The sequence below is a fragment of the Pseudophryne corroboree genome, chromosome 11 (genome assembly GCF_028390025.1).
Source record: "Pseudophryne corroboree isolate aPseCor3 chromosome 11, aPseCor3.hap2, whole genome shotgun sequence".
NCBI classification, from domain to species: domain Eukaryota; kingdom Metazoa; phylum Chordata; class Amphibia; order Anura; family Myobatrachidae; genus Pseudophryne; species Pseudophryne corroboree.
In genome coordinates this window covers 132,112,839-132,139,289 of record NC_086454.1, presented here as the reverse complement: position 1 = coordinate 132,139,289, position 26,451 = coordinate 132,112,839, and the positions used below count along the sequence as shown (strand labels likewise).

At 49.8% G+C, this 26,451-nt stretch overlaps 1 protein-coding gene across 2 annotated transcripts in view; it reads right to left on the bottom strand.

Moving 5' to 3' along the window:
* SCYL1 (SCY1 like pseudokinase 1) overlaps window positions 1-15,012 on the bottom strand; it is a 179,565-nt gene extending 164,553 nt beyond the window's left edge. Inside the window, exons 1-6 of one of the 2 annotated variants that reach the window (XM_063944813.1) lie at window positions 14,830-15,012; window positions 12,259-12,399; window positions 3,748-3,870; window positions 3,434-3,651; window positions 3,238-3,328; window positions 2,794-2,949 (exon numbers count right to left, since the gene is read on the bottom strand). In XM_063944813.1, coding sequence (XP_063800883.1) covers window positions 2,794-2,949; window positions 3,238-3,328; window positions 3,434-3,651; window positions 3,748-3,870; window positions 12,259-12,399; window positions 14,830-14,934 — 834 coding nt within the window. In that variant the 5' untranslated portion in view covers window positions 14,935-15,012. The remainder of the gene's footprint in view (window positions 1-2,793; window positions 2,950-3,237; window positions 3,329-3,433; window positions 3,652-3,747; window positions 3,871-12,258; window positions 12,400-14,829) is intronic. The other variant, XM_063944814.1, reaches the window with a different exon arrangement.
* Between the last annotated feature and the right edge of the window lie 11,439 nt (window positions 15,013-26,451).

Genomic DNA, 26,451 nt, shown 5'->3' with positions numbered 1-26,451 from the left:
CTTCGGCAGGAACTGTTGCAGAGTCCTGAGCTCCGCTCTGTCCTCATAAAAGACCAAGTAAGGGCTTTTACATGATAAAGCTCCTAACTCTGAGACACGCCTAGCAGAAGCCAGGGCCAGTAACATCACTGTCTTCCACCTGAGGTACATGTCCGCTTTTATCAAGAGATCGTCCAGGTAAGGGGACAACATTGACCCCCTGGACCAGGAGCTGGAACATCATCTCCGCCATTACCTTGGTGAACACCATCGGAGCAGTGGAAAGGCCGAAGGGTAGCACCTGGAAATGGTAGTGACCTTCCAGCAGGGCATACCTCAGATAAGCCTGATGAGGTGGCCAAATCAGAATATGAAGATAGGCATCCTTGATATCCAGGGAGATCATGAATTCCTGTTCTTCCAAGCCCGCAATCACTGCTCTCAAGGATTCCATTTTGAACTTGAAAACCTTTAGGTAAGGGTTCAAGGACTTTAGATTCAAAATGGGCCTTACTGAACCATCCAGCTTTGAAACCACAAACAGGTTGGAGTAATAACCCTTTCCTCATTGTATTGGTACTGGAATAATGACATGGGACTGGACCAACTTTTGGATTGGCTGTTGCAATGTAACTTGGCTAATCCTCCAAAGTTTGTAAGCTTGATTTGAAAAATCGTTCGGAAGAGCACAGTTGTACTCCAGCTTGTAGCCCTGAGAAATTAGGTCCTTGACCCAGGTATCCTGGCAGGAACCCTCCCAGACGCGGTTGTAGTGACGCAGTCGAGCTCCCACCTCCAGATCCCCTTGGGGTGGGTGGGCACCGTTAGTGCTGAGGACTTAGTGGAAGCAGAACTGGTGCTCTGTTCCCGAGAACCAGTGGTCGCAGGTATTCTTGTCTTACCTCTGGTGCCTCTAGCCGCATTGAAGGCACCTCTGGCCCTAGATCGAAATTTGTTAGCCCGAAAGGACTGAACAGACGGCCCCGGGTTGGAACGCCTAGCCGGCGGGGCCCCAGATGGGAGAAATGTGGATTTCCCCGCAGTAACCTTGGAAATCCACGTATCCAACTCAACCGCGAAGAGCCATTCTCCAGTAAAGGGGAGAGATTCCGCACTGCGTTTGGACTCTGCGTCCGTTCTCCATTGACGCAACCACAAGGCCCTGCTCACCGACACTGCCATGGCAGAAGTCCTAGCATTAATATTACCCATCTCCTTGAGCGAATCACACAGGACGCGTGCAGATGGGAAAGTGTGCAAAAATCTTTTCGATACTTGGTATTTTTTGTCTGGATTTTTCTAGGCTAACTTAAATAGGTCATCTAACTCTGCAGAATCAGGGATAATGACATTAGGCTTGTTTTGTGTAAAGAAAAACGACTGCTGTATCGCAGTGTCCTCTAGAGGGAGCTTTAACACATCCCGTAAATCCTGAATGAGGGGTCCAATACCCTGAGCAGAAGTGGAATCCAAGTCCTCCCCATCCTCCTGTTCATCTTCATCTGAATCAGAGAGTAGAGCAGGTAAACCACGCTTTTGTGGTCCTGAGTTAGGGAGGGGGGGGGGGGGGAGGGGGGGGATGTAACATCTGCCCAGGCAGCTAAGTCCAGCAACAGCTTGTTGTAGTAGCTGAGTCTTTTGAGCTTTAGCAGTGAGTTGCGATGACATATCAGACATCATATTTTTAAGTGCACCTAGCCAGGAAGGCTCTTGACCCTCTACCCCAGCCCCCTCACTGAGTTGTGTAGATTGGCTGCATTGTTCACATGATACAGAATCAGATGATAAGGGAGAGAATCTGGTGTGGCATACACTGCGTAGTTTGTGTTTACCCATGTTCACAGTAAATCACAATGACATACACAGACAGTAATACTTAGCATGCCTGCCCATACTGTATGTGAGAGGAGATATAGAGAGAGGAAACCAGCACATCCCAGCTACACAGCCCCAGTGAGGCTGTCAGTTTCTTATATTACAGTGAAAACCTATGATTTCTGTCCTGTAAAGGACACAGATTGTGTACAATAGCGACTCTCCTCCTTTGCTACATCCTGTACCAGTTTAGCTGTCTGTGCCTGCTGCAGTAAGCAGTGGAAGGTGCCAAAATGCCGCTGGTCCCACTCTGAGCCCCCCCCCAATGGCGCCAGAGCTACAGAATTTTTTATACTGGCAATGTCTCCTAAAGTGCTTAAAAAGATCACAGAAGTGCTAGTTTAAGCCACCGCTAGCCAGTTTACACAGGAGGCTATAGCGGTCCCGTATGACTCCCTTGCGTGTCAGCAGCACCTTGAAACGGGGAACCCTCCCTAGCAGAGCCCCCGGTTTGTACTCGCCACTGTAGTCACCTTCAGTCTGTTAGGGGTGTGTGGCATGCTGCGATTGCGACAGCTAAGGCGCAGCGCCCCGCTGAACAAACAACCTCTCAGGACAGTGGTCCTGCAGCGGGGAAGCGGCTCTGACACCTTGCAAGGCCGGTGACTGTCCCCCCCCCTAACTCCCATGGTGCAGGTATGCTGTTGCCCAAACAGCATTCTGAAAATAACAAAGATTTAAAATAAACTGAAGAAAACTCTCTGGAGCTGCAGAGATGTGCATCCTCTCCTGAGGGCACTTTTTTCTAAACTGCCTGTGGGAGGGGTCATAGAGGGGAGGAGTCAGCACACCCAGTGAAGAAATTTAAAGTGCACCGGCTCCTTTGGACCCACTCTATATCCCCATCGAACTAAGTCTCCCCAATTTCCCTTATGGATGCTAGAGAAACATACAAGGGCAAACTGTACATAAGAGATTGTAAGACAAACAAGAACTGACCTGTATTTCTTCTAGGAACAGGTTGGTCTCCACAAAACTGTTGCAGAGAAATCCCCCAGGTGCGCGGCAATTCTGCAGGAATCGGGCAGGGTTGGGACGGATTTTAGGGTTGGCGCCAACAAGCTCACAGTAATGAGGGACCAGTGATTTGGGGATCTGACGAATATAAGAAAAGCATTACTGAAGCCCTATGTATGTAAGCTAAGGTTGCCTATATATTAAACATACACACTCAATGATGAAAAAAAATCATCTAGTCTCAAACTATATTGGTCAATAAAACTAAATAGCTAGAATTAACAATGTTATTTCCATAGAATTAAAATTATTTGACATCCTTATTCATATACCTTAAACTTTGATATTTGCTAAGGATACTGTATCCAAAATATTTTTGTAAATGTTACAGCAAGCTACAACATATAAACTTGCTAGTTAGCATACCTTTCCAAGTGAGCGAAGAGCAGTAGGGCGAGGGAGAGGACCATTAAATACCTCCCAGATCAGGCAACCAAGGCACCACATGTCAGCTGACCTGGTACATAGAGATCACTAATCATACAACAACATTATGAGAGTGAGGGTAGAGAATATATTACACACAGGTAATCCAACAAACATTTAGATCAATCTCACATACCACTTGTCCCCAGATACTTTAGTGCAATCTGACTTTTCAGGAGGATTGTACTTCTCTAGTTCAGGACCTTTCATGGGGGCACTTTGCTCACTCCCAGCTGGGTACATATAATCGAGACCCCCCAATTTCCACTCCCCAGCTCGGTCCACAAAAACAGCTGACATATAGACATTATTGTGAATAAGGTTTCCATCATTCACCAGGAAACTCAGTGCTTTCTAGAACAAAACAGAAAGTTTTCAAATGTCAAAAGATACAATAATATGCAAGTAAAGAGACACATGTATAAAGTGAAAGAAAGAAGATACACTCACCACAATCTGATGAATACCCCAGGAGATCTCCAGCTCACTGAGCCCTCCACTGTCACTCCTAGATTTGATATAAGTCCCCAGAGAGGTTACTGGCTCTGTCACTATGTATAAGCATTTATCGGTCTACAGCAACAGGAAACAAAGAATGGCATCAGCAGGTTGGGAAGCCCGGCATAGAATACCTTTTATTCAGAAGCCATAAGATGGCAAAAAAAACCTTACTATACTCCCAGGTGCAATATGATGCTGAAAATAAGAGCTGTCCAGAAGTAACCATAACCAAAGGACGGGGTGGATTATGGGGGAGATGTATCATAAGTATATTGTCAAATGCATCTACTATAGTCCAGGGCAATCTGACACTTCAAATATAAAAAATGTGTGGCGATACGGACATAAAATGTTCCCCTCAAAGACATATTGATGTGAATGGAAAATACCCCCTGCTGTAGTGTTCCGGAGGTAGTTGCTTTACCTCCCCATCATATAGAACAATATGGAGAAATAAGAATACCAGCACTGGGAGATCTAAATCTCTCTGCACGTTACATCTGCCCCACCTGCAGTGCAATATGGTTTTGCCCAGTTGTGTGCTTTTTAGTTTCCTTACAAACCTGAATAAGGCCCTAAGACACAAATTTGAGGAAAAAGTACACAATCTCAGTTAAACAGGTCCAACAGAAGTGACCCATGCCATGCATAGTTACGCTTCATCTACAATTTATACCAATTCTTTTGTGACAAAACAAAAACTAATCTACAATACCTAGTAAACTATTTGCGCACTAAGATGCAAAATTGAGGAAAACATAGCATGAGGGAAAAAGTAGCAAAATTGAGGAAAGAGTAGCAAAATGGAGAAAACAGTGTACACAGCATGGGAATCACGCTAGGTGCCTTGCACCATATGGCACAAATGGAATAGATGGACAATTCTAATCTCCCTTGCTTACAGTGGCCCTGTACCCAATAACAAGGGTACAGTTTAGGAGAGTGCTGATTTTATGGTTATGGTGACTATGGGGCTAGTTCGATTGCAACGCTAATTTTCAGGATGGAGACTAAACGTTGCAGGGGCGGGGTGGCGCGAACGGGGGGAGCGTTGGGGGCTGTGATCGCAGCAGCTGCGTGACGTCACGTGCAGCCGCCGCGATCACACAGCCGGCACAGCTAGGCTGCGCCGGCAGGAGGCATCTTCTATTTCTGCTAACAAGCAGAAATTGCGATGCGTTCGCAATTTCTGCTTGTTGAAGGAGGGGAGGCGGCGGCCCCCAGCATACGATCCAAAGGATTGCGAAATTTGCTAATTAGCAGAATTTGCAATCCTTACTGAATTAGGCCCTATGTGTGCATAACTTTATTATTTGTCTAACTTGATATTTTATTTGTATTGTTATGTTATGCATTTTATATTTTATTATGTTTATACTATATTTGCATATGTACCCTAGGGATGCGGTCAGGAAGGCAAGTACTGGCCTTGGGATTAGGGTTAGGCATTAGGGGGTAGGGTTAAGTGGTGTGGGGGTGATTATGGTTAGACTGTGGGAGGAGATGGTTAGGGTTAGGCTGCAAAGGTGGGGGAGGGGGGGTGTTAGGGTAAAAATAGTTAAAGCGATCCGTGATTCTGAGTGCCAGGACTTCAACTGCCGGGATTTCGTACCCAACCCGTACTCTATACTCTTTGTGGCAAACTACAAATAAAGGATGATGATAATAATAAGATTTTAAACCTACCGGTAAATCTATTTCTCCTAGTCCGTAGAGGATGCTGGGGACTCCGTAAGGACCATGGGGTATAGATTGACTCCGCAGGAGATAGGGCACCTAAAAGAACTTTGACTATGGGTGTGCACTGGCTCCTCCCTCTATGCCCCTCCTCCAGACCTCAGTTAGAGAACTGTGCCCAGAGGAGATGGACACTACAAGGCAGGATTTGGAAATCCAAGGGCAAGATTCATACCAGCCCACACCAATCATACCATGTAACCTGGATCATACATAACCAGGTAACCGTATGAACAAAAAAACAGCAACGGTCCAAGACCGATTCCAACTGTAACATAACCCTTATGTAATCAACAACTATATACAAGTCTTGCAGAGTTTCCGCACTGGGACGGGCGCCCAGCATCCTCTACGGACTAGGAGAAATAGATTTACCGGTAGGTTTAAAATCTTATTTTCTCTTAAGTCCTAGAGGATGCTGGGGACTCCGTAAGGACCATGGGGTTTATACCAAAGCATCCAATCGGGCGGGAGAGTGCGTATCACTCTGCAGCACCGACTGAGCAAACGCTAGGTCCTCATCAGCCAGGGTATCAAACTTGTAGAATTTAGCAAAAGTGTTTGACCCCGACCAAGTCGCCACTCGGCAAAGCTGTAATGCCGAGACGCCTCGGGCAGCCGCCCAAGAAGAGCCCACCTTCCTAGTGGAATGGGCCTTAACCGAATTTGGTACCGGCAATCCAGCCGTAGAGTGTGCCTGCTGAATCGTATTACAGATCCAGCGAGCAATAGTCTGCTTCGAAGCAGGTGCGCCAATCTTATTGGCCGCATACAGGAAAAAACAGAGCCTCTGTTTTCCTAATTCTAGCCGTCCTGGCTACATAAATCTTAAAGGCCCCGACTACGTCCAGGGATCTGGAATCCTCCAGGTCACTTGTAGCCACAGGCACCACAATAGGTTGATTCACATGGAATGAAGAAACCACCTTAGGCAAAAATTGCGGACGTGTCCTCAATTCAGCTCGATCCACATGAAAAATCAAAGTAGGGGCTTTTGTGTGACAAAGCCGCCAATTCTGATACTCGCCTTGCCGATGCCAAGGCCAATAACATGACCACCTTCCAAGTAAGAAATTTCAACTCAACCTTGTTAAGCGGTTCAAACCAGTGTGATTTTAGAAACTGCAACACCACGTTGAGGTCCCATGGTGCCACTGGAGGCACAAAAGGGGGCTGGATGTGCAGCACTCCCTTTACAAACGTCTGGACTTCTGGAAGAGAAGCCAATTCCTTCTGAAAGAAAATCGAGAGGGACAAAATCTGAACCTTAACAGAGCCTAATTTCAGGCCCATATCCACTCCTGTTTGTAGAAAGTGGAGAAAACGACCCAGATGAAAATCTTCCGTAGGTGCATTCTTGGTCTCACACCAAGACACATACTTTCGCCAGATACGGTGATAATGCTTAACCGTCACCTCCTTCCTAGCCTTTATTAAAGTAGGGATGACCTCTTCCGGAATCCCCTTTTTTGCTAGGATTCGGCGTTCAACCGCCATGCCGTCAAACGTAACCGCGGTAAGTCTTGAAATACACAGGGCCCCTGTTGCAACAGGTCTTATCTCAGCGGAAGAGGCCAGGGATCTCCTGTGAGCATCTCTTGTAGATCTGAGTACCAGGCCCTTCGAGGCCAGTCTGGGACAACGAGTATCGTCTGTACTCTTCTTCGTCTTATGATCCTCAACACTTTTGTGATGAGAGGAAGAGGAGGAAACACGTAGACCAATTTGAACACCCACGGTGTTATTAGAGCGTCTACTGCTACTGCCTGAGGGTCCCGAGACCTGGCACAATACCTTCGAAGTTTTTTGTTGAGGCGTGACGCCATCATGTCTATTTGAGGAGTTCCCCAAAGACGTATTATGTCTGCAAAGACTTCTTGATTAAGTCCTCACTCTCCCGGATGGAGATCGTATCTGCTGAGGAAGTCTGCTTCCCAGTTGTCCACTCCCGGAATGAAGACAGCCGACAGAGCGCTCACGTGATTTTCCGCCCAAAGAATCCTGGTGGCTTCCGCCATCGCGACTCTGCTTCTTGTCCCGCCTTGGCGGTTCACATGAGCCACTGCTGTGACATTGTCTGACTGAATCAGAACCGGTAGGTTTCGGAGAAAACTCCGCTTGTCGAAGGCCGTTGTATATGGCCCTGAGTTCCAACACATTGATGTGTAGACATGACTCCTGGTCTGACCAAAGTCCCTGAAAATTTCTTCCTTGTGTGACTGCTCCCCATCCTCGGAGGCTCGCGTCCGTGGTAACCAGGATCCAATCCTGAATTCCGAATGCGACCCTCCAGTAGCTGAGTACTTTGCAACCACCACAGGAGAGACACCCTGGCCCTTGGGGACAGAGTAATTTTTCGATGTAAGTGTAGATGGGACCCGGATCACTTGTCCAGAAGGTCCCATTGAAAAGTCCTTGCATGGAACCTTCCGAATGGAATGGCCTCGTAGGCCGCCACCATCTTTCCCAGAACTCGAGTGCACTGGTGAACAGACACCCTTTTCGGTTTCAGCAGGTCTCTGACCATGTTCTGGATGTCCTGGGCTTTCTCCATTGGAAGGAAGACCTTCATTTGTTCCGTATCCAGTATCATACCTAGGAACGGTAGTCGAGTTGTCGGAATCAACTGTGACTTTGGTAGATTTAGAATCCAACCGTGTTGCTGGAGCACTCTCAGAGAGAGCGCCACACTGCTCAGCAATTTCTCCCTTGATCTAGCTTTTATCAGGAGATCGTCCAAGTATGAGATAATTGTGACTCCATGCTTGCGCAGGACCACCATCATTTCCGCCATTATCTTGGTGAAAATCCTCGGGGCCGTGGAAAGTCCAAACGGCAACGTCTGAAATTGGTAATGATAATCCTGTACAGCGAATCTCAGGAATTCTTGATGGGAGGGATATATGGGGACATGAAGGTACGCATCCTTTATGTCCAGAGACACCATAAACTCCCCCTCCTCCATATTGGCTATTATCGCTCTGAGCGATTCCATTTTGAAATTGAATCTTTTTATGTACAGGTTTAGGGATTTCAGATTCAATATAGGTCTGACCAAACCGTCCGGTTTCGGGACCACAAAGAGGGTTGAGTAGTAACCTCTTCCCTGCTGGTTCATGGGATCCCTGATTATCACTTGCTGTATACACAGCGTTTGAATTGCAGCTAACACTACATCCCGTTCCGACATGGAAACTGGTAGGGCCGACTTGAAAAATCGGCGCGGGGGCACCTCTTCGAATTCCAGTTTGTAACCCTGGGAAACTATTTCTAACAGCCAGGGATTCAGGCCTGAGCTGACCCAGACCTGGCTGAAAAGTCGAAGACGTGCGCCCACCGGTGCGGACTCCCTCAGGGGAGTCCCGGCGTCATGCTGTGGATTTTGGAGTAGCCGGGGAGGACTTTTGTTCCTGGGCGCCTGCCGAAGCAGGTGCTCTTTTGCCTCTGCCCTTACCTCTGGCAAGGAAGGAGGATCCCCGACCTCTTCTGGACTTGTGCGACCGAAAGGACTGCATCTGATAGGGTGGCATTTTCTTTTGCTGTTGGGGAATATATGGTAAAAAATTTGATTTACCTGCTGTAGCTGTGGAAACCAGGTCCGTCAGCCCATCCCCAAACAATACATCACCCTTATAGGGTAGTACTTCCATATGCTTTTTGGAATCCGCATCACCCGTCCATTGGCGAGTCCATAAGGATCGTCTCGCTGAGATCGACATGGCATTGGCCCTAAAAGCCAGCAATCCAATGTCTCTTTGAGCATCCCTCATAAATAAGACTGCGTCTTTTATATGGGCTAGAGTTAAGAATATAGTATCCTTATCCATATTTTCAAAATTATCTGTCAGCTCATCTGCCCAAGCTGCAACTGTGCTACACACCCATGCCGATGCAATCGTCGGTCGTAGTACAGCACCCGTATGAGAATAAATATACTTTAAGGTAGTTTCTTGCCTGCGATCTGCAGGGTCCTTAAGGGCAGCTGTGTCAGGAGACGGTAGCGCCACCTTCTTGGACAAGCGCGTCAGGGCCTTGTCCACAGTGGGAGGTGATTCCCAAATCTCCCTGTCCTGTTTAGGGAAGCGGTATGCCATATAAATTCTTTTGGGGATCTGCGGCCTCTTCTCCGGAGTCTCCCAAGCTTTTATAAAGAATTCATTTAATTCATGAGATGTGGGAAAATTAATAATCTGTTTCTTTTCCTTAAACATGTGTACCCTTGTGTCGGGGACCGAGGGTTCATCCTCAATATGCAAGACATCCCCAATAGCCACAATCATACACTGAATGGTTTTAGTCACCCTAGGGTGCAATTTTACTTCGTCATAGTCGACACTGGAATCAGAGTCCGTGTCGGTAGTAGTGTCTTGTGTTAAGGGACGTTTTTGAGACCCCGACGGGCCCTGTGAATCGGTCCAATCTGAGGATTGACCCCCTGATGTTCCCCTTAATTCAGCCTTATCAAGCCTTTCATGTAAAGATGTCACACTTGCATTTAACCTATGCCACATGCTCATCCAATCCTGAGTCGGCACCAGCGACGGGGACACACCACTCATTTGCTCCACCTCCTCCTTGGAGAAGCCTTCCGCTTCAGATATGTCGACACACACTTACCGACACCCCACACACACAGGGGGTTACCTATAAGGGGACAAAACCCCAACCAGGCCCTTAGGGGAGACAGAGAGAGAGAATGCCAGCACACACCCAGCGCCCAAACACTGGAATATATGACCAGATAGCGCTTTTATATATTTATAATGTTAATCTCCACTCACTGCGTCGCCAATGTGCCACCCTCCTCTTTTTTCCAGCCTGTGAAGCTCAGCAGGGGAGAGAACAGGGAGCCAGCGTTTTCTCATGCAGCCTCTGTGGAGAAAATGGCGCTGGTTAGTGCCGAGGATCAAGTCCCGCCCACCCGACGGCGGGCTTCGGTCCCCTCATGATATTGTAAGAAAATGGCGGGGGTCCGTGGATTTACTGTCCCACAGCCTAATCCAACATATTTATGCCCAAATTGAGGTTTATTGCTGCCCAGGGCGCCCCCCCCTGCGCCCTGCACCCTACAGTGCCTCTTGTGTGTGTGTGACTGGGAGCAATGGGGCACAGCTTACCGCTGCGCGCTTAACTCATGAAGATCTGATGTCTTCTGCCGCATGAAGTATTTTCCTCAATACTCACCCGGCTTCTATCTTCGGCATCTATGAGGAGGACGGCGGCGCGGCTCCGGGACGAACCCCAGGTGAGACCTGTGTTCCGACTCCCTCTGGAGCTAATGGTGTCCAGTAGCCTTAGAAGCAGTGCACAACCTTACAAGCCAGCTCTGCTTCTCTCTCCTCAGTCCCACGATGCAGGGAGCCTGTTGCCAACAGGACTCCCTGAAAATAAAAAACCTAACAAAATTCTTTAAAACAGCAAACTCTTAAGAGCTCACTGCTTTGTACCCTTTCTCCTCTGGGCACAGAATCTAACGGAGGTCTGGAGGAGGGGCATAGAGGGAGGAGCCAGTGCACACCGATAGTCAAAGTTCTTTTAGGTGCCCTATCTCCTGCGGAGCCCGTCTATACCCCATGGTCCTTACGGAGTCCCCAGCATCCTCTAGGACGTAAGAGAAAATAAAATTATTATTATTATTATTATTAGGCACAAAGGAAGAGATGTTGGTAGCCACGAGGTGCTGGAAAAACAGTTGTAACCCCAGCACTTTGCAGCCAATTGAATTGTCTGCCTTTAAACAACCAATGCTATTTAGGGGCACCTACCCCACCTTCCATGGAACCTTCACTGTTACAGGATTGCAATAGGACATGGACAGCTGAAAGAACAGACTGCTGTAAGGGGATTAATACGAAATCCCAGCGGTCAGGAGAACGATATCGGGATTTATTATTTATTTATTTATTACCAGTTATTTATATAGCGCACACATATTCTGCAGCGCTTTACAGAGAATATCTGGCCATTCACATCAGTCCCTGCCCCAGTGGAGCTTACAATCTATACTCCCTATCACATGTACACACATTCAAGCTAGGGTTAATTTTTTTGGGAGCCAATTAACCTACCAGTATATTTTTGGATTGTGGGAGGAAACCAGAGTACCCGAAAGAAACCTATGCAAGTACGGAGAGAATATACAAACTTTGCACAGTTAGGGCCATGGTGGGAATCGAACCCATGACATCAGTGCTGTGAGGCAGTAATGCTAACCATTACACCATCCATACTGCCCAATCCTGACAGCCGGAATACTGGGGGTGAGCGCAGCGTGTCACCTCGCTTTGGTCGCCACAGGGTTACATTCCCCCTCGGGTTGAGGCATGGACCACTGCATATAATGATCAAATAATGGTTGAAGACAATGAAGCCTACAGCCTTGCTGCAGATAAAGACTGAAAACAAACAATGTTAATGATTAATCAACAATGATATATGCTTTAATCTCTGATTGTTTTACTGTTGTCTTTTTTTTCTTTTTTCTTTAATACATGGAGGTGAATGTGAAAGCATAGATCTTTAATCACGGTTTAAACGTGATCATTGCTTCAACCAGGTTCATATGTTCCAGAACATCCTTAATATCCATTAACAACAATAATAATAATAATAATAATAATAATGGAGTACCTGGAGATAACCAAGATACCCTGATGAACAGGCCCTAAGCTATTCATTGACTGGTGTCCTACAGACAGTATAGAAGTTTATTGGAACCGTTACCTCCAAACCATCCACATATGATAAGATATTTGGGTGTCGCAAAGTCTTGATTCTTTTCAATGCAGATTTGGCTGCTTGTGCTTGCTCATCTGCCCCAGGCCGGATTTCATAAGTAAATACGGACACCGGATCACTATTAGCCTAGAAACAAGATAAAAATTAATAGAGCATACATAAAGTTAAGTTGCCAGGCAACTAGCATAAGACACATAGGAAGTCAAACAACATTTTAAATGGACAAACAAGGCCACTTAAGGTGGGTACACACTAGGCCAGGGGTGGCCAACCAGTCAGAGACAAAGAGCCAAAAAATCTTGTTAGGTACGTCAAAGAGCCGACATTGAGCCGAAGGCGCGTATGCAAAATTGGGGTGTAGCCTTGTGCCTGCTAGGCCACGGCCATGCTATAAAATACATTTAAAAAGCCAGATCCACATGAAATACATTTTTAAGCCAGATCCATATAATACACTTTAGCTCCACCATGTGTCACTCCATCCAGCACCCTCCTGTATCACTCCAGCCAACTCCCCCTTGTGTCACTCCAGCACACTCTCATATGTCACTACAGCTGCCCCCCCAACTCGTGCCATTGCAGTAGCCCCTGATATGTCCTCTGTTTGCCAGTGGCTCCCTCAATTCTTAGTCCCCGTAGTGCTGCTGCATGTTTGGCTGGAGTTCAGCGGTTTTCAGATCTGTTGTGGCCATATGAGTTGAGTGTCAGGAGCCACATCTGAATAAAGAAAGAGCCTCATGCGGCTCAAGAGCCACGGGTTGGCCACTGCTGCACTAGGCGATGTGCTTGGTGAGCGACATCACCTAGTGTTTCCCCTCCCGGCCCGCCTGACTGCGGGCATACACACTGGGGATCATTCAGATCTGATCGCTGCTGTGCGTTTTCGCACAGCGGGCGATCAGGTACTAAATGAGCATACACCACAATGTGCACGCCCGTTGGACAACAACAAAGGGCGCCGCTGGTCAGCGATGGGATGGTGCAAAAAATCTGTTTGCAAGGTGATTGACAGGAGGAAGACGTTTATGGGTGATAACTGACCATTTACTGGGAGTATTTCACTGCTTCATGGATAGACCCCTGTGTCTCTCAGCCTGCTCCCCCTTCACTCTGTGCCTCTCAGCCTGCTCCCCCTTCCCTCTGTGCCTGCTCCCCCTTCCCTCTGTGCCTCTGAGCCTGCTCCCCCTTCCCTCTGTGTCTCTCAGCCTGCTCCCCCTTCACTCTGTGTCTCTCAGCCTGCTCCCCCTTCACTCTGTGTCTCTCAGCCTGCTCCCCCTTCCCTCTGTGCCTCTCAGCCTGCTCCCCCTTCCCTCTGTGCCTCTCAGCCTGCTCCCCCTTCACTCTGTGCCTCTCAGCCTGCTCCCCCTTCACTCTGTGCCTCTCAGCCTGCTCCCCCTTCACTCTGTGCCTCTCAGCCTGCTCCCCCTTCACTCTGTGCCTCTCAGCCTGCTCCCCCTTCACTCTGTGACTCTCAGCCTGCTCCCCCATCACTCTGTGACTCTCAGCCTGCCCCCCCCCCTTCACTCTGTGACTCTGAGCCTGCTCCCCCTTCCCTATGTGACTCTCAGCCTGCTCCCCCTTCACTCTGTGACTCAGTCTGCTCCCCCTTCACTCTGTGCCTCTCAGCCTGCTCCCCCTTCACTCTGTGCCTCTCAGCCTGCTCCCCCTTCACTCTGTGCCTCTCAGCCTGCTCCCCCTTCACTCTGTGCCTCTCAGCCTGCTCCCCCTTCACTCTGTGCCTCTCAGCCTGCTCCCCCTTCTCTCTGTGCCTCTCAGCCTGCTCCCCCTTCTCTCTGTGCCTCTCAGCCTGCTCCCCCTTCTCTCTGTGCCTCTCAGCCTGCTCCCCCTTCTCTCTGTGCCTCTCAGCCTGCTCCATCCTTCTTTCTCCCTTCACCCTACTCCAGTTATTGGTAGCCGCCCTCACCTGTACGACAGGCAGAGCTGGCGGAGAGTGAGGACAGACAGGCACCGCTTCTTCATGGCACTGGCGTCAGACAGGGCAGGGGCAGGGCCCTGATGTAGTGCTGCCTTCACGCTTCTGCCTCCGCTGAGCATCACGCTCCTGCTCTCCGCGTCACGCTTCCGCCACAGCTCCCGGCAGCACTGCAAGGTGGGAGGCGGCCACGGGTGCAACTAATAGGAGCGGCGGGAGCCACATCAGATTAATAAAAGAGCCACGGGTTGGCCACGGCTGGACTATACAGTATGTATAAGGTAATATGTACAAAGGCATTTGGACCCAAACAATGAGGCATTACAGTAGGTTGGTGTATAAATCTGATCATTTAAAGAAGAAACCAATGAAAGTGCATTCATGTCAGATAATCTTCTAGTCTATTTGCCAGAAGTATGTCAGTCCCATCATGATCACCTGTACATATTACTGCTTGGTTGACTCCCAGGTTCGCTGGGAAGAGATAAAACGCAACCACCAGTGCATGTCACATACCATAACTCTCTTCATGTCATATAGCCAAGCCAGGACCATTAATGGCATCTCGTACTGTTTATACATGCTTACTGCACACCGTGCCCAGCAGCTCCTATTTCCCTTACCTTCTTCTTGCCCCCTTGGACACCCCATCCACCCGGCAATTCCTCTCTTTCCCCGGTGACGTCATATGGAAAATCACGGGCCGGGTCCCGGGACCAGAACCACATCTTGACACCGGGAACAGACACGTCACGGTGACGTTGATAAACGTGGGCGGGCCTACACGTCCACGTCACCAGCGAGTATCGTGAGACCGAGGACACGACACACATCACGTGATCTTCCCCGGCAGAGGCTGGTCACATGATTCTTAAAATCTTTATTGATACCTTGCTTTTTTGACAGAAGACGTTAACGCTGAATAGAAAACCCCGGCTCACACACTACAGAGACCATTTTAAATAAATGAGATGATCTGGTGAATCATGGAATGCACGGTTATGTTATACCAGTTGCCAGGAAGGAGCTGCTTTATCGCTGAGTCCTGCGCCAGACGATTGCTAAGGGGACGTGAAGTGTAAATTGTATTGATTTATGTTGTTTGCAGGAAATTACATGGTATAAAAATTAAGTCTGTTTTCATATTTATATGGAAATGTTGGTGGCGACCCAGAGATTTCAGTGTAGGCATAATATCAGAGGAGGGTGCAGTCTCCACACTCCCCCCTTCAGGGAGCACAGGCACCAAAATGGCGCTGCAGCGATATAGGGGAGAGGGGGCACACGCGGCCGCGGGCCAAACGGGGGAAAGGGAGGGACGGGGGCAGGTATACCTGTCCTCCCTTTCACACCTAGGAGAGCAGGGCTGCCAGTAGGCTAGCAGGGGGAGGAAAGAGCCATGAGGGGGAGGCTGCATTCCCGGCCAGAGCTGCAAACAGATAGCAGCATCCAGCAGCCCAGTCTCTGGAGAACAAAGAGCAGGCCCAGAGCCACGTGTAGCCTGTAGTCTCAGCAGGCAGAGCAGATCTCTTACTACAAGTTGGGCAAGGGGTCCCAGCTGCAGCAGGAGCACGCAAGCATGGAGAGCCAGCAGGGAGATCCAGAAGAAAGATGCAGCATTCCCTCCCAGCGACAGTAGCCCAGTCTCACGGGAGCAAAGAGCCAGGGAGATCCAGCAGAAAGCAAATTATCCCACAGAGTGTCCAGGAAGAGGTCGGGGAGGAAGTCCTACCAAATGAAGATTTCCACAGGGAGAAGAGGCTGCAACTGCAGGAGCAGAGTGGTCAGGCAGAGGGAGTTGACCCTGGTGGCCAGACCCCGGCAAGGTGTCCGGCTGGAACAAAGAAGAGGAAGGGGAAATTTACAGCGGCAAGGAGGCAGAGGCACCCAACAGCACGGCGCAGCAGCACGGTGTGGTCGATTTAGCGGCCATATATGAAGGCATCCCGCAGCCACAGAATCAGATGGTCCAGAAGCCGGGATAGAGGAGCCAGGTACATCGGGAGCAGCGTAACCATGCAGGCCCTTCTCTCAGTGCAGACTGCATCGGTCACAGTCCCATGGGAGAGCATCGCCAGCGGCAAGCAGCGGACGTCACTTTTTACCGATAAGAGCTTACAGTAGGCAACACCGGGTATCGATGGTGCAGCTGTTTCAGGCATGTGGAGAGGCAGGAGCAGTGGTACCAGCATCAGGAGCAGCGGTCCGAGCATCGTGGAGGCAGCGGACAGCATCGTAGTCCAAAGAGGTGCTGGACCAACAGCACAGCGCAATGGGAGCGGCAGAACGCATTGGCAGTTTTCATCACGCTGAACAGGACACCGCAGGGGAGCAGCGCAAATCACGATCCACGCTACAACAAGCCGCGGAGAGGCAGGAGCAGCGGTATCGGCATCAGGAGCGGGAGCAGCGGTCCGAGTATCGTGGAGGCAGCATCGTAGTCCACAGGGGTGTTGAACCAACAGCACAGCGGAAGCGTCAGCACGTGTCCGCAGCTTTTGTCACGCCGAACAGGACACCGCAGGGGAGCAGCGCAAATCATGATCCACGCTACAACACGCTGTGGAGGTGTCACCACGAGAATCAGCCAAGATGCGCGGAGCCAAGGCAAGGACAGGAACACACGGGCTACGCTAGGGTCGGCGATGCTCCAACGCTTCTCACGGGCAAAGCACGTCCAGACGCTAGGGACACCGCTTTGCTCGGCGCCAGGACTGCATCAACCGAAAGAATCATCGCTGGGGGCGTCTCAATCGAGGAGGAGATGACGCGCAGGAATGGTAAGAACATCGACAATAATAGTAAATTTGCATAATGTAATCATTACTCCAGGAAATGTGCGTAATGTACAGAATGTTAGCAATACTGTGGTTAAATTTTGCGGGGGTGCTTTGTAATAGCTAGAAGGTGCAGCTGGGCTTAGAAATAGAGCAGGGCCCTGCGGAGTCAAATGAGGACGAGGCACAGGCTTTGTGCAAGCGTGCGCCCTGTGGGAGGCGCTTCCGTATCAGTAGCAGGCCATTTGCCTATACTAACCAGAAAAGGGATAGAAAAAGGGGTTTTCAAAGATAGGAGAAGGGCAAACAAAAGAGTGGAACACAGTCAGTACAACTATAAACAATTGAGCATTGGCTGAGCGGCATAAAGGGTACCATTGCTTCCTCTCAGCACTGGAGTTGTGAGTTCAATTCCTGACCAGAGCTATATCTGTGTGGAGTTTGTATGTTCTACCTGTGTTTGCCTGGTTTTCCTCTGAGGGACACTGTTTTTACCCAGAGGCAGCCATGAGCATGTTAAAATACACCAATTTCATGTATCCTGTGTACAAGGAACACAGGGGAAAGGTGTGGTGAAAATATGACGAGGTTGTCAGCGCAAAGGCCGTGGGGCATAAAGTCCATTGACTTTGGCACTAGAGACTTAGACATCTGGCTCAAAGCGCAGGCGGCGGCCATAGCTAAATGGGGCGCAGCACCACAAAAAATCCAGTGCAGGGCATGCAAAGCAAGAAATTAGACGCTGGGTTTTTTGCATTATGCGTGCAACTACAAGCACGCATGCACGTTCTGTGGTGTGAACCACTCCGTCAAGGAGTGCAACAGAGAGAGGGGTAGTCACCCGCAAAAGGGGCCCACACCAGCTGGGCCTAGGAAAAGCAAATAGTCCTGTGGAGTTGGGCAGGGGCCTGGCAGGGCTGCCCAGGTATCCCAGGATTAAGGAAGCCAATTCTCTTCGGGGAAAGGGGGGCTTCAAGGATGGTTTTAGGGTACCTATAACCAGAGAGGCACGCCTAACGGTAGCTCCAGGGACATAAGGTCCGTAAGGAGGCAGCTGGGGGTGGGACGCGAGAAAATCGCTAAGGAACTAGCGTTAGGCAGGACGGTGAGGCCATTCGCAGCCCTGCCATTGCAGGATGGGTAATTTCACCTTTGGGGAGGGAGGTCAGGCACATCCAGCACCTGTCCTACCCCGAAGGGGCGTTGGTGACCGACGCATTAGGCAAGGAACTATGCTCAGGGCAGTACCAGCCAGTTGATGTGGCCATTAGGACGGTCCGAGCACAAGGGAGGGTGAGCATGTCAGTCTTATGCCCTGTTAGCCACTCGAAAGAAACCCCCCTTACTGGTGGGGGTTTTAACCCTTTTTCAAAGGCAGGAGGAATTGAAGACACTGTGTGTTTAGCCTGCTTGTCCAGTTATACACACTCAAAAGCATTTGTGTTTGAAGCTCAGAGATTGGGTTTCCTGTCCATCCTACAGCAATTTAATGGCTGTCATTCAGGAAGCAGCCTTATCAGATACTCCTCTTGTGAGGTGTGATAACCCCTTGAAAGAGGCAGAGTCTGGAAGCCAGGTATCGGGCTTTTTGAGCTGGCCCACATTACAGCTCCCCCTTTCTGGGTGAGGAAACGGGACTCCCGCAGGAGAGAGCGTGGCGGTGCCAAGTAGTGGGAAGCGCTAGGCTGCATGCCAGGAGGACCAGCAGCTTCTTGATCGCTGATGGAATAGAGGTGAAAGGTGCCAGCCGGCAAGGTGGGTGGTACCTGGTCAGCGGGGGGGCACTGTGCAAGAGTAGCGGCCCAACACAACAGTCATTCATTTGGGAGGTAACGAGGTGGGGGACACAAAGTCCCTTGATATGTTAAGAAGGATTGGGATTGGCACTGACCTAGCATGGGCAAAGGGGCATTGGCACGCAGCCAGCATCGTGTGGTCTAGCATCATCTCCAGGCTGACCTGACGCGGCGTGCGAAAGGGGGCTGCCATAGGGAGGATCAGGAAGACTGTCAATGTGGCAGTAAGTGCGTGAGGGCACTGGAAGGAAAGGTCATCAGTCAGAAGGTCAAGGGCATGTTCGGGGCAGACTGAGGCATCTGTCGGAGGTTAGCAGTGACTTGTTCAACGACGCATTGCAAAAGGCAGGGGAAGTCTAGGGAAGGGCGGATTGCAGGGTGGGGGTTTTTCGGTACCCGGGCAGGCCCGAGAACCTCAGTGGCGGGAAGAAGCGGTGCGTAAGGCAGGTGGAGCAGGGGAGCCAGCTGAGGTTGCAGATTCACCGTCGGTGAGGTGCCGCACGCCAGGCTCCAGCTGTCGGCGGCGGGCCGTCGGCTGCGCACCAGGCCAGAGTGATCTGTGGGGGCTGGCTCCATAGCGGGGGCGTTGCTGAGGGCCTACGGCGTAGGTATGTGGCACGCCCCATCATAAATCAAGGAGGAGCATGGCTCCATAGCAGGGGCGTTGCTGAGGGCCTACGGCGTAGGTATGTGGCACGCCCCGTCATAAATCAATGATAGGCATTGATAGGGTTTGTGCCTTGCCCACCGTTCTCTGTCCCTACCCTGTAAAATGTAAATAAGGTAATGTTTAATAAAACTGTGGCCAATGATTAAATCCCAGATCTTGTCTCCAAGTATGATTTCAGTAGAGGAGATATTGGGGTTGGTTTAGCAGGGACGCAGCAGGCCACCCTCTCTCCCTTATTGTGCTCTGAGAAAACTCCACAATATGCTTCTTATTCGGCCAGCTTCATATTCACTTTTCATTCAGATCATTCAGTTTTGCTAGGGTTAATGAGTCTTGGGCAACAAATTTGACACCTGAATCAACAGAGGAGGGTCCCTTTCATATGACCCACATATACTTTGCCTTGCCCAACGCTGGTTTGGGCATGAAATATGCTGGCAAAGTGGGCACCTTAACACCATAATTTTCTATGAATAAGTAGCCGTAATTTTGCAAGGGTTAACGAGTCTCGGGCAACAAATTTGACACCTGAAATCAACAGAGTGGGGTCAATTGCATATGACCCGCATGTATATTTCCTTGCCCAACACCGGTTTGGGCATGAAATAAGCTGGCAAAGTGGGCACATACACCATATTATGATTTACTATTTTGAATAAGTAGCTATAGTTTTGCAAGGGTTAGCGAGTCTTGGGCAACAAATTTGAATCCTAAAATCAACAGAGGGGAGTCACTTGCCTATGAACAACATGTATTTTTCCTTGCCCAACACTGGTTTGGGCATGAAATACGCTGGCAAAGTGGGCACATATCCTACCGGTATCCGGTCAATGGTCGACAGTGTCTAGGTTTACAGTCAATAGGTCAACCACTATTGGTCATCAGGCCATAGGTCCACACATCAAAAGGTCAACATAGTTTATGTCAACATTGAGAAAAGTTAGACACAAGCAAAAGGTTGACAATAAAAATGTCGACATAGGAAAGGCTTGTTCTTACTTTATGATCCACGTCGGTATAGACTGAGATTCCCACAGTGTGCAGTGTACCCGAAGCATGGAGAGGTTAGCAAGCCATGCAAGGGTAGGCTTTACAATAATTGGGGTCCATGTTGACCTTTTGACCCTGTTGACCTATTGCATGTTAATCTTTCGGCGTCGACCTTTTGACTGTCTATCTAATAATCCACACTTCAACATGGGATTTTGGTATAAGAGCGATATTAGTGGGGGTTTCTTTGGTATTTTTTTTTTCTTAACAACCCTAGCTAATGTGAAAAGAGTTGTGTGTTTTTACAAACTTTCTACCCCTAGGTGCACAGACAGCTCTGCCGAGCCCAGTAAGGAGAGGGGGAGTGGCCAACACAGGAGAGTGTGTCCACTCCCTCCTCATGTGAAAATAGTAGCAACCAGAGACGGCTGGCTGCAGCGCCGACCAAGGAGTGCAGGGGGGGATCACAGAGTACATATGCGTGTTATCATGCATGTAATATATGTGCTGGATCGATGTGCTGGAGATCGCCAGCGCTTGAATGCATCGGGCGCCTTGCAGCGCACGGGAATCGGCATAAACCAGTGTAGCGTTAAGCCAGCCCCCTGAACTTTTATTGGCCAGGAAGCGGGCTTAACACTTAATAGGTTATGCTGATTCCCGGGCAGCGCTGTGGATTGCTGGGGATCGATACAGCCAGGGGCGGATTGGAAAATAGAAGTAACCCTGGAAAAAATTCTAGAAATAGCCTCAAGCGGTCGACACCAAATCAACTGTAGGTGGAACCAACAAAGTAGGCGGAATTACTGCTTCAAAAATAGGATTTTAATACCTACCGGTAAATCCTTTTCTCTTACGTCCTAGAGGATGCTGGGGAGCCGCGCCGCCGTCCTCCTCGCAGAGCCGGAAGATAGAAGCCGGGTGAGTATAGGAAGGCAGAAGACTTCAGAGGCGGCAGAAGACTTCAGATCTTCAGTGAGGTCATTGCTCCCACACAGACACACACACAGTGCACACTGTTGGGTGCAGGGCGCGGTGGGGGCGCCCTGGGCAGCAATGTTATACCTCTTGGACTGGCTATATGGGTATTTACACTGTATTGTATTTTCTCTGACGTCCTAGTGGATGCAGGGTACTCCGTAAGGACCATGGGGAATAGACGGGCTCCGCAGGAGACTGGGCACTCTTAAAAGAAAGATTAGGTACTATATCTGGTGTGCACTGGCTCCTCCCTCTATGCCCCTCCTCCAGACCTCAGTTAGAATCTGTGCCCGGCCAGAGCTGGATGCACCTAGTGGCCTCTCCTGAGCTTACTAGAAAAGAAAGTATTTGTTAGGTTTTTTATTTTCAGTGATATCTGCTGGCAACAGACTCACTGCTACGAGGGACTGAGGGGAGAGAAGCAAACCTACCTGCTTGCAGCTAGCTTGTGCTTCTAAGGCTACTGGACACCATTAGCTCCAGAGGGATCGAACACAGGGCCCGACCTCGATCGTCCGTTCCCGAAGCCGCGCCGCCGTCCCCCTTGCAGAGCCAGAAGACGGAAGAACTAGGAGAAAATCGGCGGCTGAAGACTCCGGTCTTCAATAAGGTAGCGCACAGCACTGCAGCTGTGCGCCATTGCTCCCACAGCACACCACACACTCCGGTCACTGGTGGGTGCAGGGCGCTCTGGGGGGGGGGCGCCCTGGGCTGCAATAAGTATACCTTTTTGGCAAATGTGCACATAATACAGTTATAAACTGTATATGTACCTAATCCCCCGCCATACACATTATTAAAAAAGCGGGAGAAGCCCGCCGCGGAGGGGGCGGGGCTATCTCCCTCAGCACACCGGCGCCATTTTTTCTTCACAGCTCCGCCGGAAGGACGCTCCCCAGGCTCTCCCCTCCAGTATACACTACAAGAAGGGTAAAAAAGAGAGGGGGGGCACATAAATTTAGGCGAAAAAGTTGATATAAGCAGCTATTGGGGGAAAATTCACTTTGTGTTAGTGTAAATCCCTCTGTTATATAGCGCTCTGGTGTGTGCTGGCATACTCTCTCTCTGTCTCCCCAAAGGACTTTGTGGGGTCCTGTCCTCAGTCAGAGCATTCCCTGTGTGTGTGTGCGATGTGTCGGTACGGCTGTGTCGACATGTTTGAGGAGGACGCTTACGTGGAGGCGGAGCAGGAGCCGATAAGTGTGATGTCGCCCTCTGCGGGGCCGACACCAGAGTGGATGGATATGTGGAAGGTATTAACCGACAGTGTCAACTCCTTGCATAAAAGGTTCGATGACGTAACAGCTTTGGGACAGCCGGCATCTCAGCCCGCGCCTGCCCAGGCGTCTCAGAGGCCATCAGGGGCTCAAAAACGCCCGCTACCTCAGATGGCAGACACAGATGTCGACACGGAGTCTGACTCCAGTGTAGACGAGGATGAGACAAATGTACAGTCCACAAGGGCCATCCGATGCATGATTACGGCAATGAAAAATGTGTTGCACATTTCTGACATTAACCCGGTTACCACTAAAAAGGGTATTATGTTTGGGGAGAAAAAGCAGCCAGTGACTTTTCCCCCATCTGATGAATTAAATGAATTGTGTGAAGAAGCGTGCTGTTCCCCAGATAAGAAATTAGTGATTTCTAAGAGGTTACTAATGGCGTACCCTTTCCCGCCAACGGACAGGTTACGTTGGGAAACATCCCCTAGGGTGGACAAGGCGCTCACACGCTTATCAAAAAAGGTGGCACTGCCGTCTCAGGACACGGCCGCCTTAAAGGAGCCTGCAGATAGAAAGCAGGAGGCTATCCTGAAGTCTGTGTATACACACTCGGGTACTATACTGAGACCTGCAATTGCTTCAGCATGGATGTGTAGTGCTGCAGCTGCTTGGTCTGATACCCTGTCAGATAACATTGATTCCCTTGACAGGGATACTATTTTGCTAACCATAGAGCATATTAAAGACGTCGTCTTATATATGAGGGATGCACAGAGGGACATTTGCCGGTTGGCATCTAGAATTAATGCAATGTCCATTTCTGCCAGGAGAGTATTATGGACTCGGCAGTGGACAGGTGATGCTGATTCTAAAAGGCACATGGAGGTTTTGCCTTATAAGGGTGAGGAATTGTTTGGGGACGGTCTCTCGGACCTCGTATCCACAGCAACAGCTGGGAAGTCAACTTTTTTACCTCAGGTTCCCTCACAGCCTAAGAGAGCACCGTATTATCAAGTACAGTCCTTTCGGCCTCAGAAAGGCAAGCGGGTCCTTTCTGCCCAGAGGCAGGGGTAGAGGGAAAAAGCTGCACCAGACAGCCAGTTCCCAGGAACAAAAATCATCCCCTGCTTCCACTAAGTCCACCACATGATGCTGGGGCTCCACAGGTGGAGCCAGGTGCGGTGGGAGCGCGTCTCCGGAACTTCAGCGACCAGTGGGTTCGCTCACAGGTGGATCTCTGGGTTCTACAAGTGGTATCTCGGGGATACAAGCTGGAGTTCGAGGCGTCTCCCCCTCGCCGTTACCTCAAATCAGCCTTGCCAGCTGCTCCCAAGGAAAGGGAGGTAGTACTGGCGCCAATTCACAAGCTGTACCTTCAGCAGGTGATAATCAAAGTTCCCCTCCTTCAACAGGGACGGGGTTACTATTCCACAATGTTTGTGGTACTGAAACCAGACTGTTCGGTGAGACCCATTCTAAATTTGAAATCCTTGAACACTTATATAAGGAAGTTCAAGTTCAAAATGGAATCGCTCAGGGCGGTTATTGCAAGCCTGGAAGAGGGGGATTTTATGGTGTCACTGGACATCAAGGATGCTTACCTACATGTCCCCATTTACCCACCTCACCAGGAGTACCTCAGGTTTGTGGTACAGGACTGTCATTACCAATTCCAGACGTTGCCGTTTGGTCTGTCCACGGCACCGAGGGTATTTACCAAGGTAATGGCCGAAATGATGATACTGCTTCGAAAGAAGGGAGTTATAATTATTCCGTACTTGGACGATCTCCTTATAAAGGCAAGGTCCAAGGAGCAGTGGTTAGTCGGAGTAGCACTATCTCGGGAAGTGCTACAACAGCACGGCTGGATTCTGAATATCCCAAAGTCGCAGCTGATTCCTACGACGCGTCTGCTGTTCTTGGGCATGATTCTGGACACAGAACAGAAGAAGGTGTTTCTCCCGGAGGAGAAGGCCCAGGAATTGTCATCTCTGGTCAGGGACCTCCTGAAACCAAAACAGGTGTCGGTGCATCACTGCACGCGAGTCCTGGGAAAGATGGTAGCTTCTTACGAAGCAATTCCCTTCGGCAGGTTCCATGCAAGGATCTTTCAGTGGGATCTGTTAGACAAGTGGTCCGGATCGCATCTTCAGATGCATCGGTTGATCACCCTGTCCCCGAGGGCCAGGGTGTCTCTGCTGTGGTGGCTGCAGAGTGCTCATCTTCTCGAGGGCCGCAGATTCGGCATTCAGGACTGGGTCCTGGTGACCACGGATGCAAGCCTCCGAGGTTGGGGGGCAGTCACTCAGGGAAGAAACTTCCAAGGACAGTGGTTGAGTCAGGAGACTTCCCTACACATAAATATTCTGGAACTAAGGGCCATTTACAATGCCCTGAGTCAAGCAGAACCCCTGCTTCAAAACCAACCGGTGCTGATTCAGTCAGACAACATCACGGCGGTCGCCCATGTAAACCGACAGGGCGGCACAAGAAGCAGGATGGCGATGGCAGAAGCCACAAGGATTTTTCGATGGGCGGAGAATCACGTGCTAGCACTGTCAGCGGTGTTCATTCCGGGAGTGGACAACTGGGAAGCAGACTTCCTCAGCAGGCACGACCTCCACCCGGGAGAGTGGGGATTTCATCCAGAAGTCTTCAAGCTGATTGTAAATCGTTGGGAAAGGCCACAGGTGGACATGATGGCGTCCCGCCTCAACAAAAAGCTAAAAAGATATTGCGCCAGGTCAAGGGACCCTCAGGCGATAGCTGTGGACGCTCTAGTGACACCGTGGGTGTACCAGTCGGTTTATGTGTTCCCTCCTCTTCCTCTCATACCAAAGGTACTGAGGATTATAAGAAAGAGAGGAGTAAGAACTATACTCATCGTTCCGGATTGGCCAAGAAGAACTTGGTACCCGACTCTACAAGAAATGATCTCAGAGGACCCTTGGCCTCTGCCGCTCCGACAGGACCTGCTACAGCAGGGGCCCTGTCTGTTCCAAGACTTACCGCGGCTGCGTTTGACGGCATGGCGGTTGAACGCCGGATCCTAATGGAAAAGGGCATTCCAGATTAAGTCATTCCTACGCTGATTAAAGCTAGGAAGGTTGTGACAGCAAAACATCACCGCATATGGCGAAAATATGTTGCTTGGTGTGAGGCCAGGAAGGCCCCAACAGAGGAATTTCAGCTGGGTCGATTTCTGCACTTCCTACAGTCTGGAGTGACTATGGGCCTAAAATTGGGATCCATTAAAGTCCAGATTTCGGCCCTGTCTATTTTCTTTCAAAAAGAACTGGCTTCACTGCCTGAAGTTCAGACGTTTGTTAAGGGAGTGCTGCATATTCAGCCCCCTTTTGTGCCTCCAGTGGCACCTTGGGATCTCAACGTTGTGTTGGATTTCCTAAAATCACATTGGTTTGAGCCACTTCAGACCGTGGAGTTGTAGTATCTCACGTGGAAGGTAGTCATGCTGTTGGCCTTGGCCTCAGCTAGGCGTGTGTCAGAATTGGCGGCTTTGTCCTGTAAAAGCCCATATCTGATTTTCCATATGGACAGGGCAGAATTGAGGACTCGTCCCCAATTTCTCCCAAAGGTGGTATCAGCGTTTCATTTGAACCAACCTATTGTGGTGCCTGCGGCTACTCGGGACTTGGAGGATTCCAAGTTGCTGGACGTAGTCCGGGCCCTGAAAATCTATGTTTCCAGGACGGCTAGAGTCAGGAAAACCGACTCGCTGTTTATCCTGCATGCACCCAACAAGCTGGGTGCTCCTGCTTCTAAGCAGACTATTGCTCGCTGGATC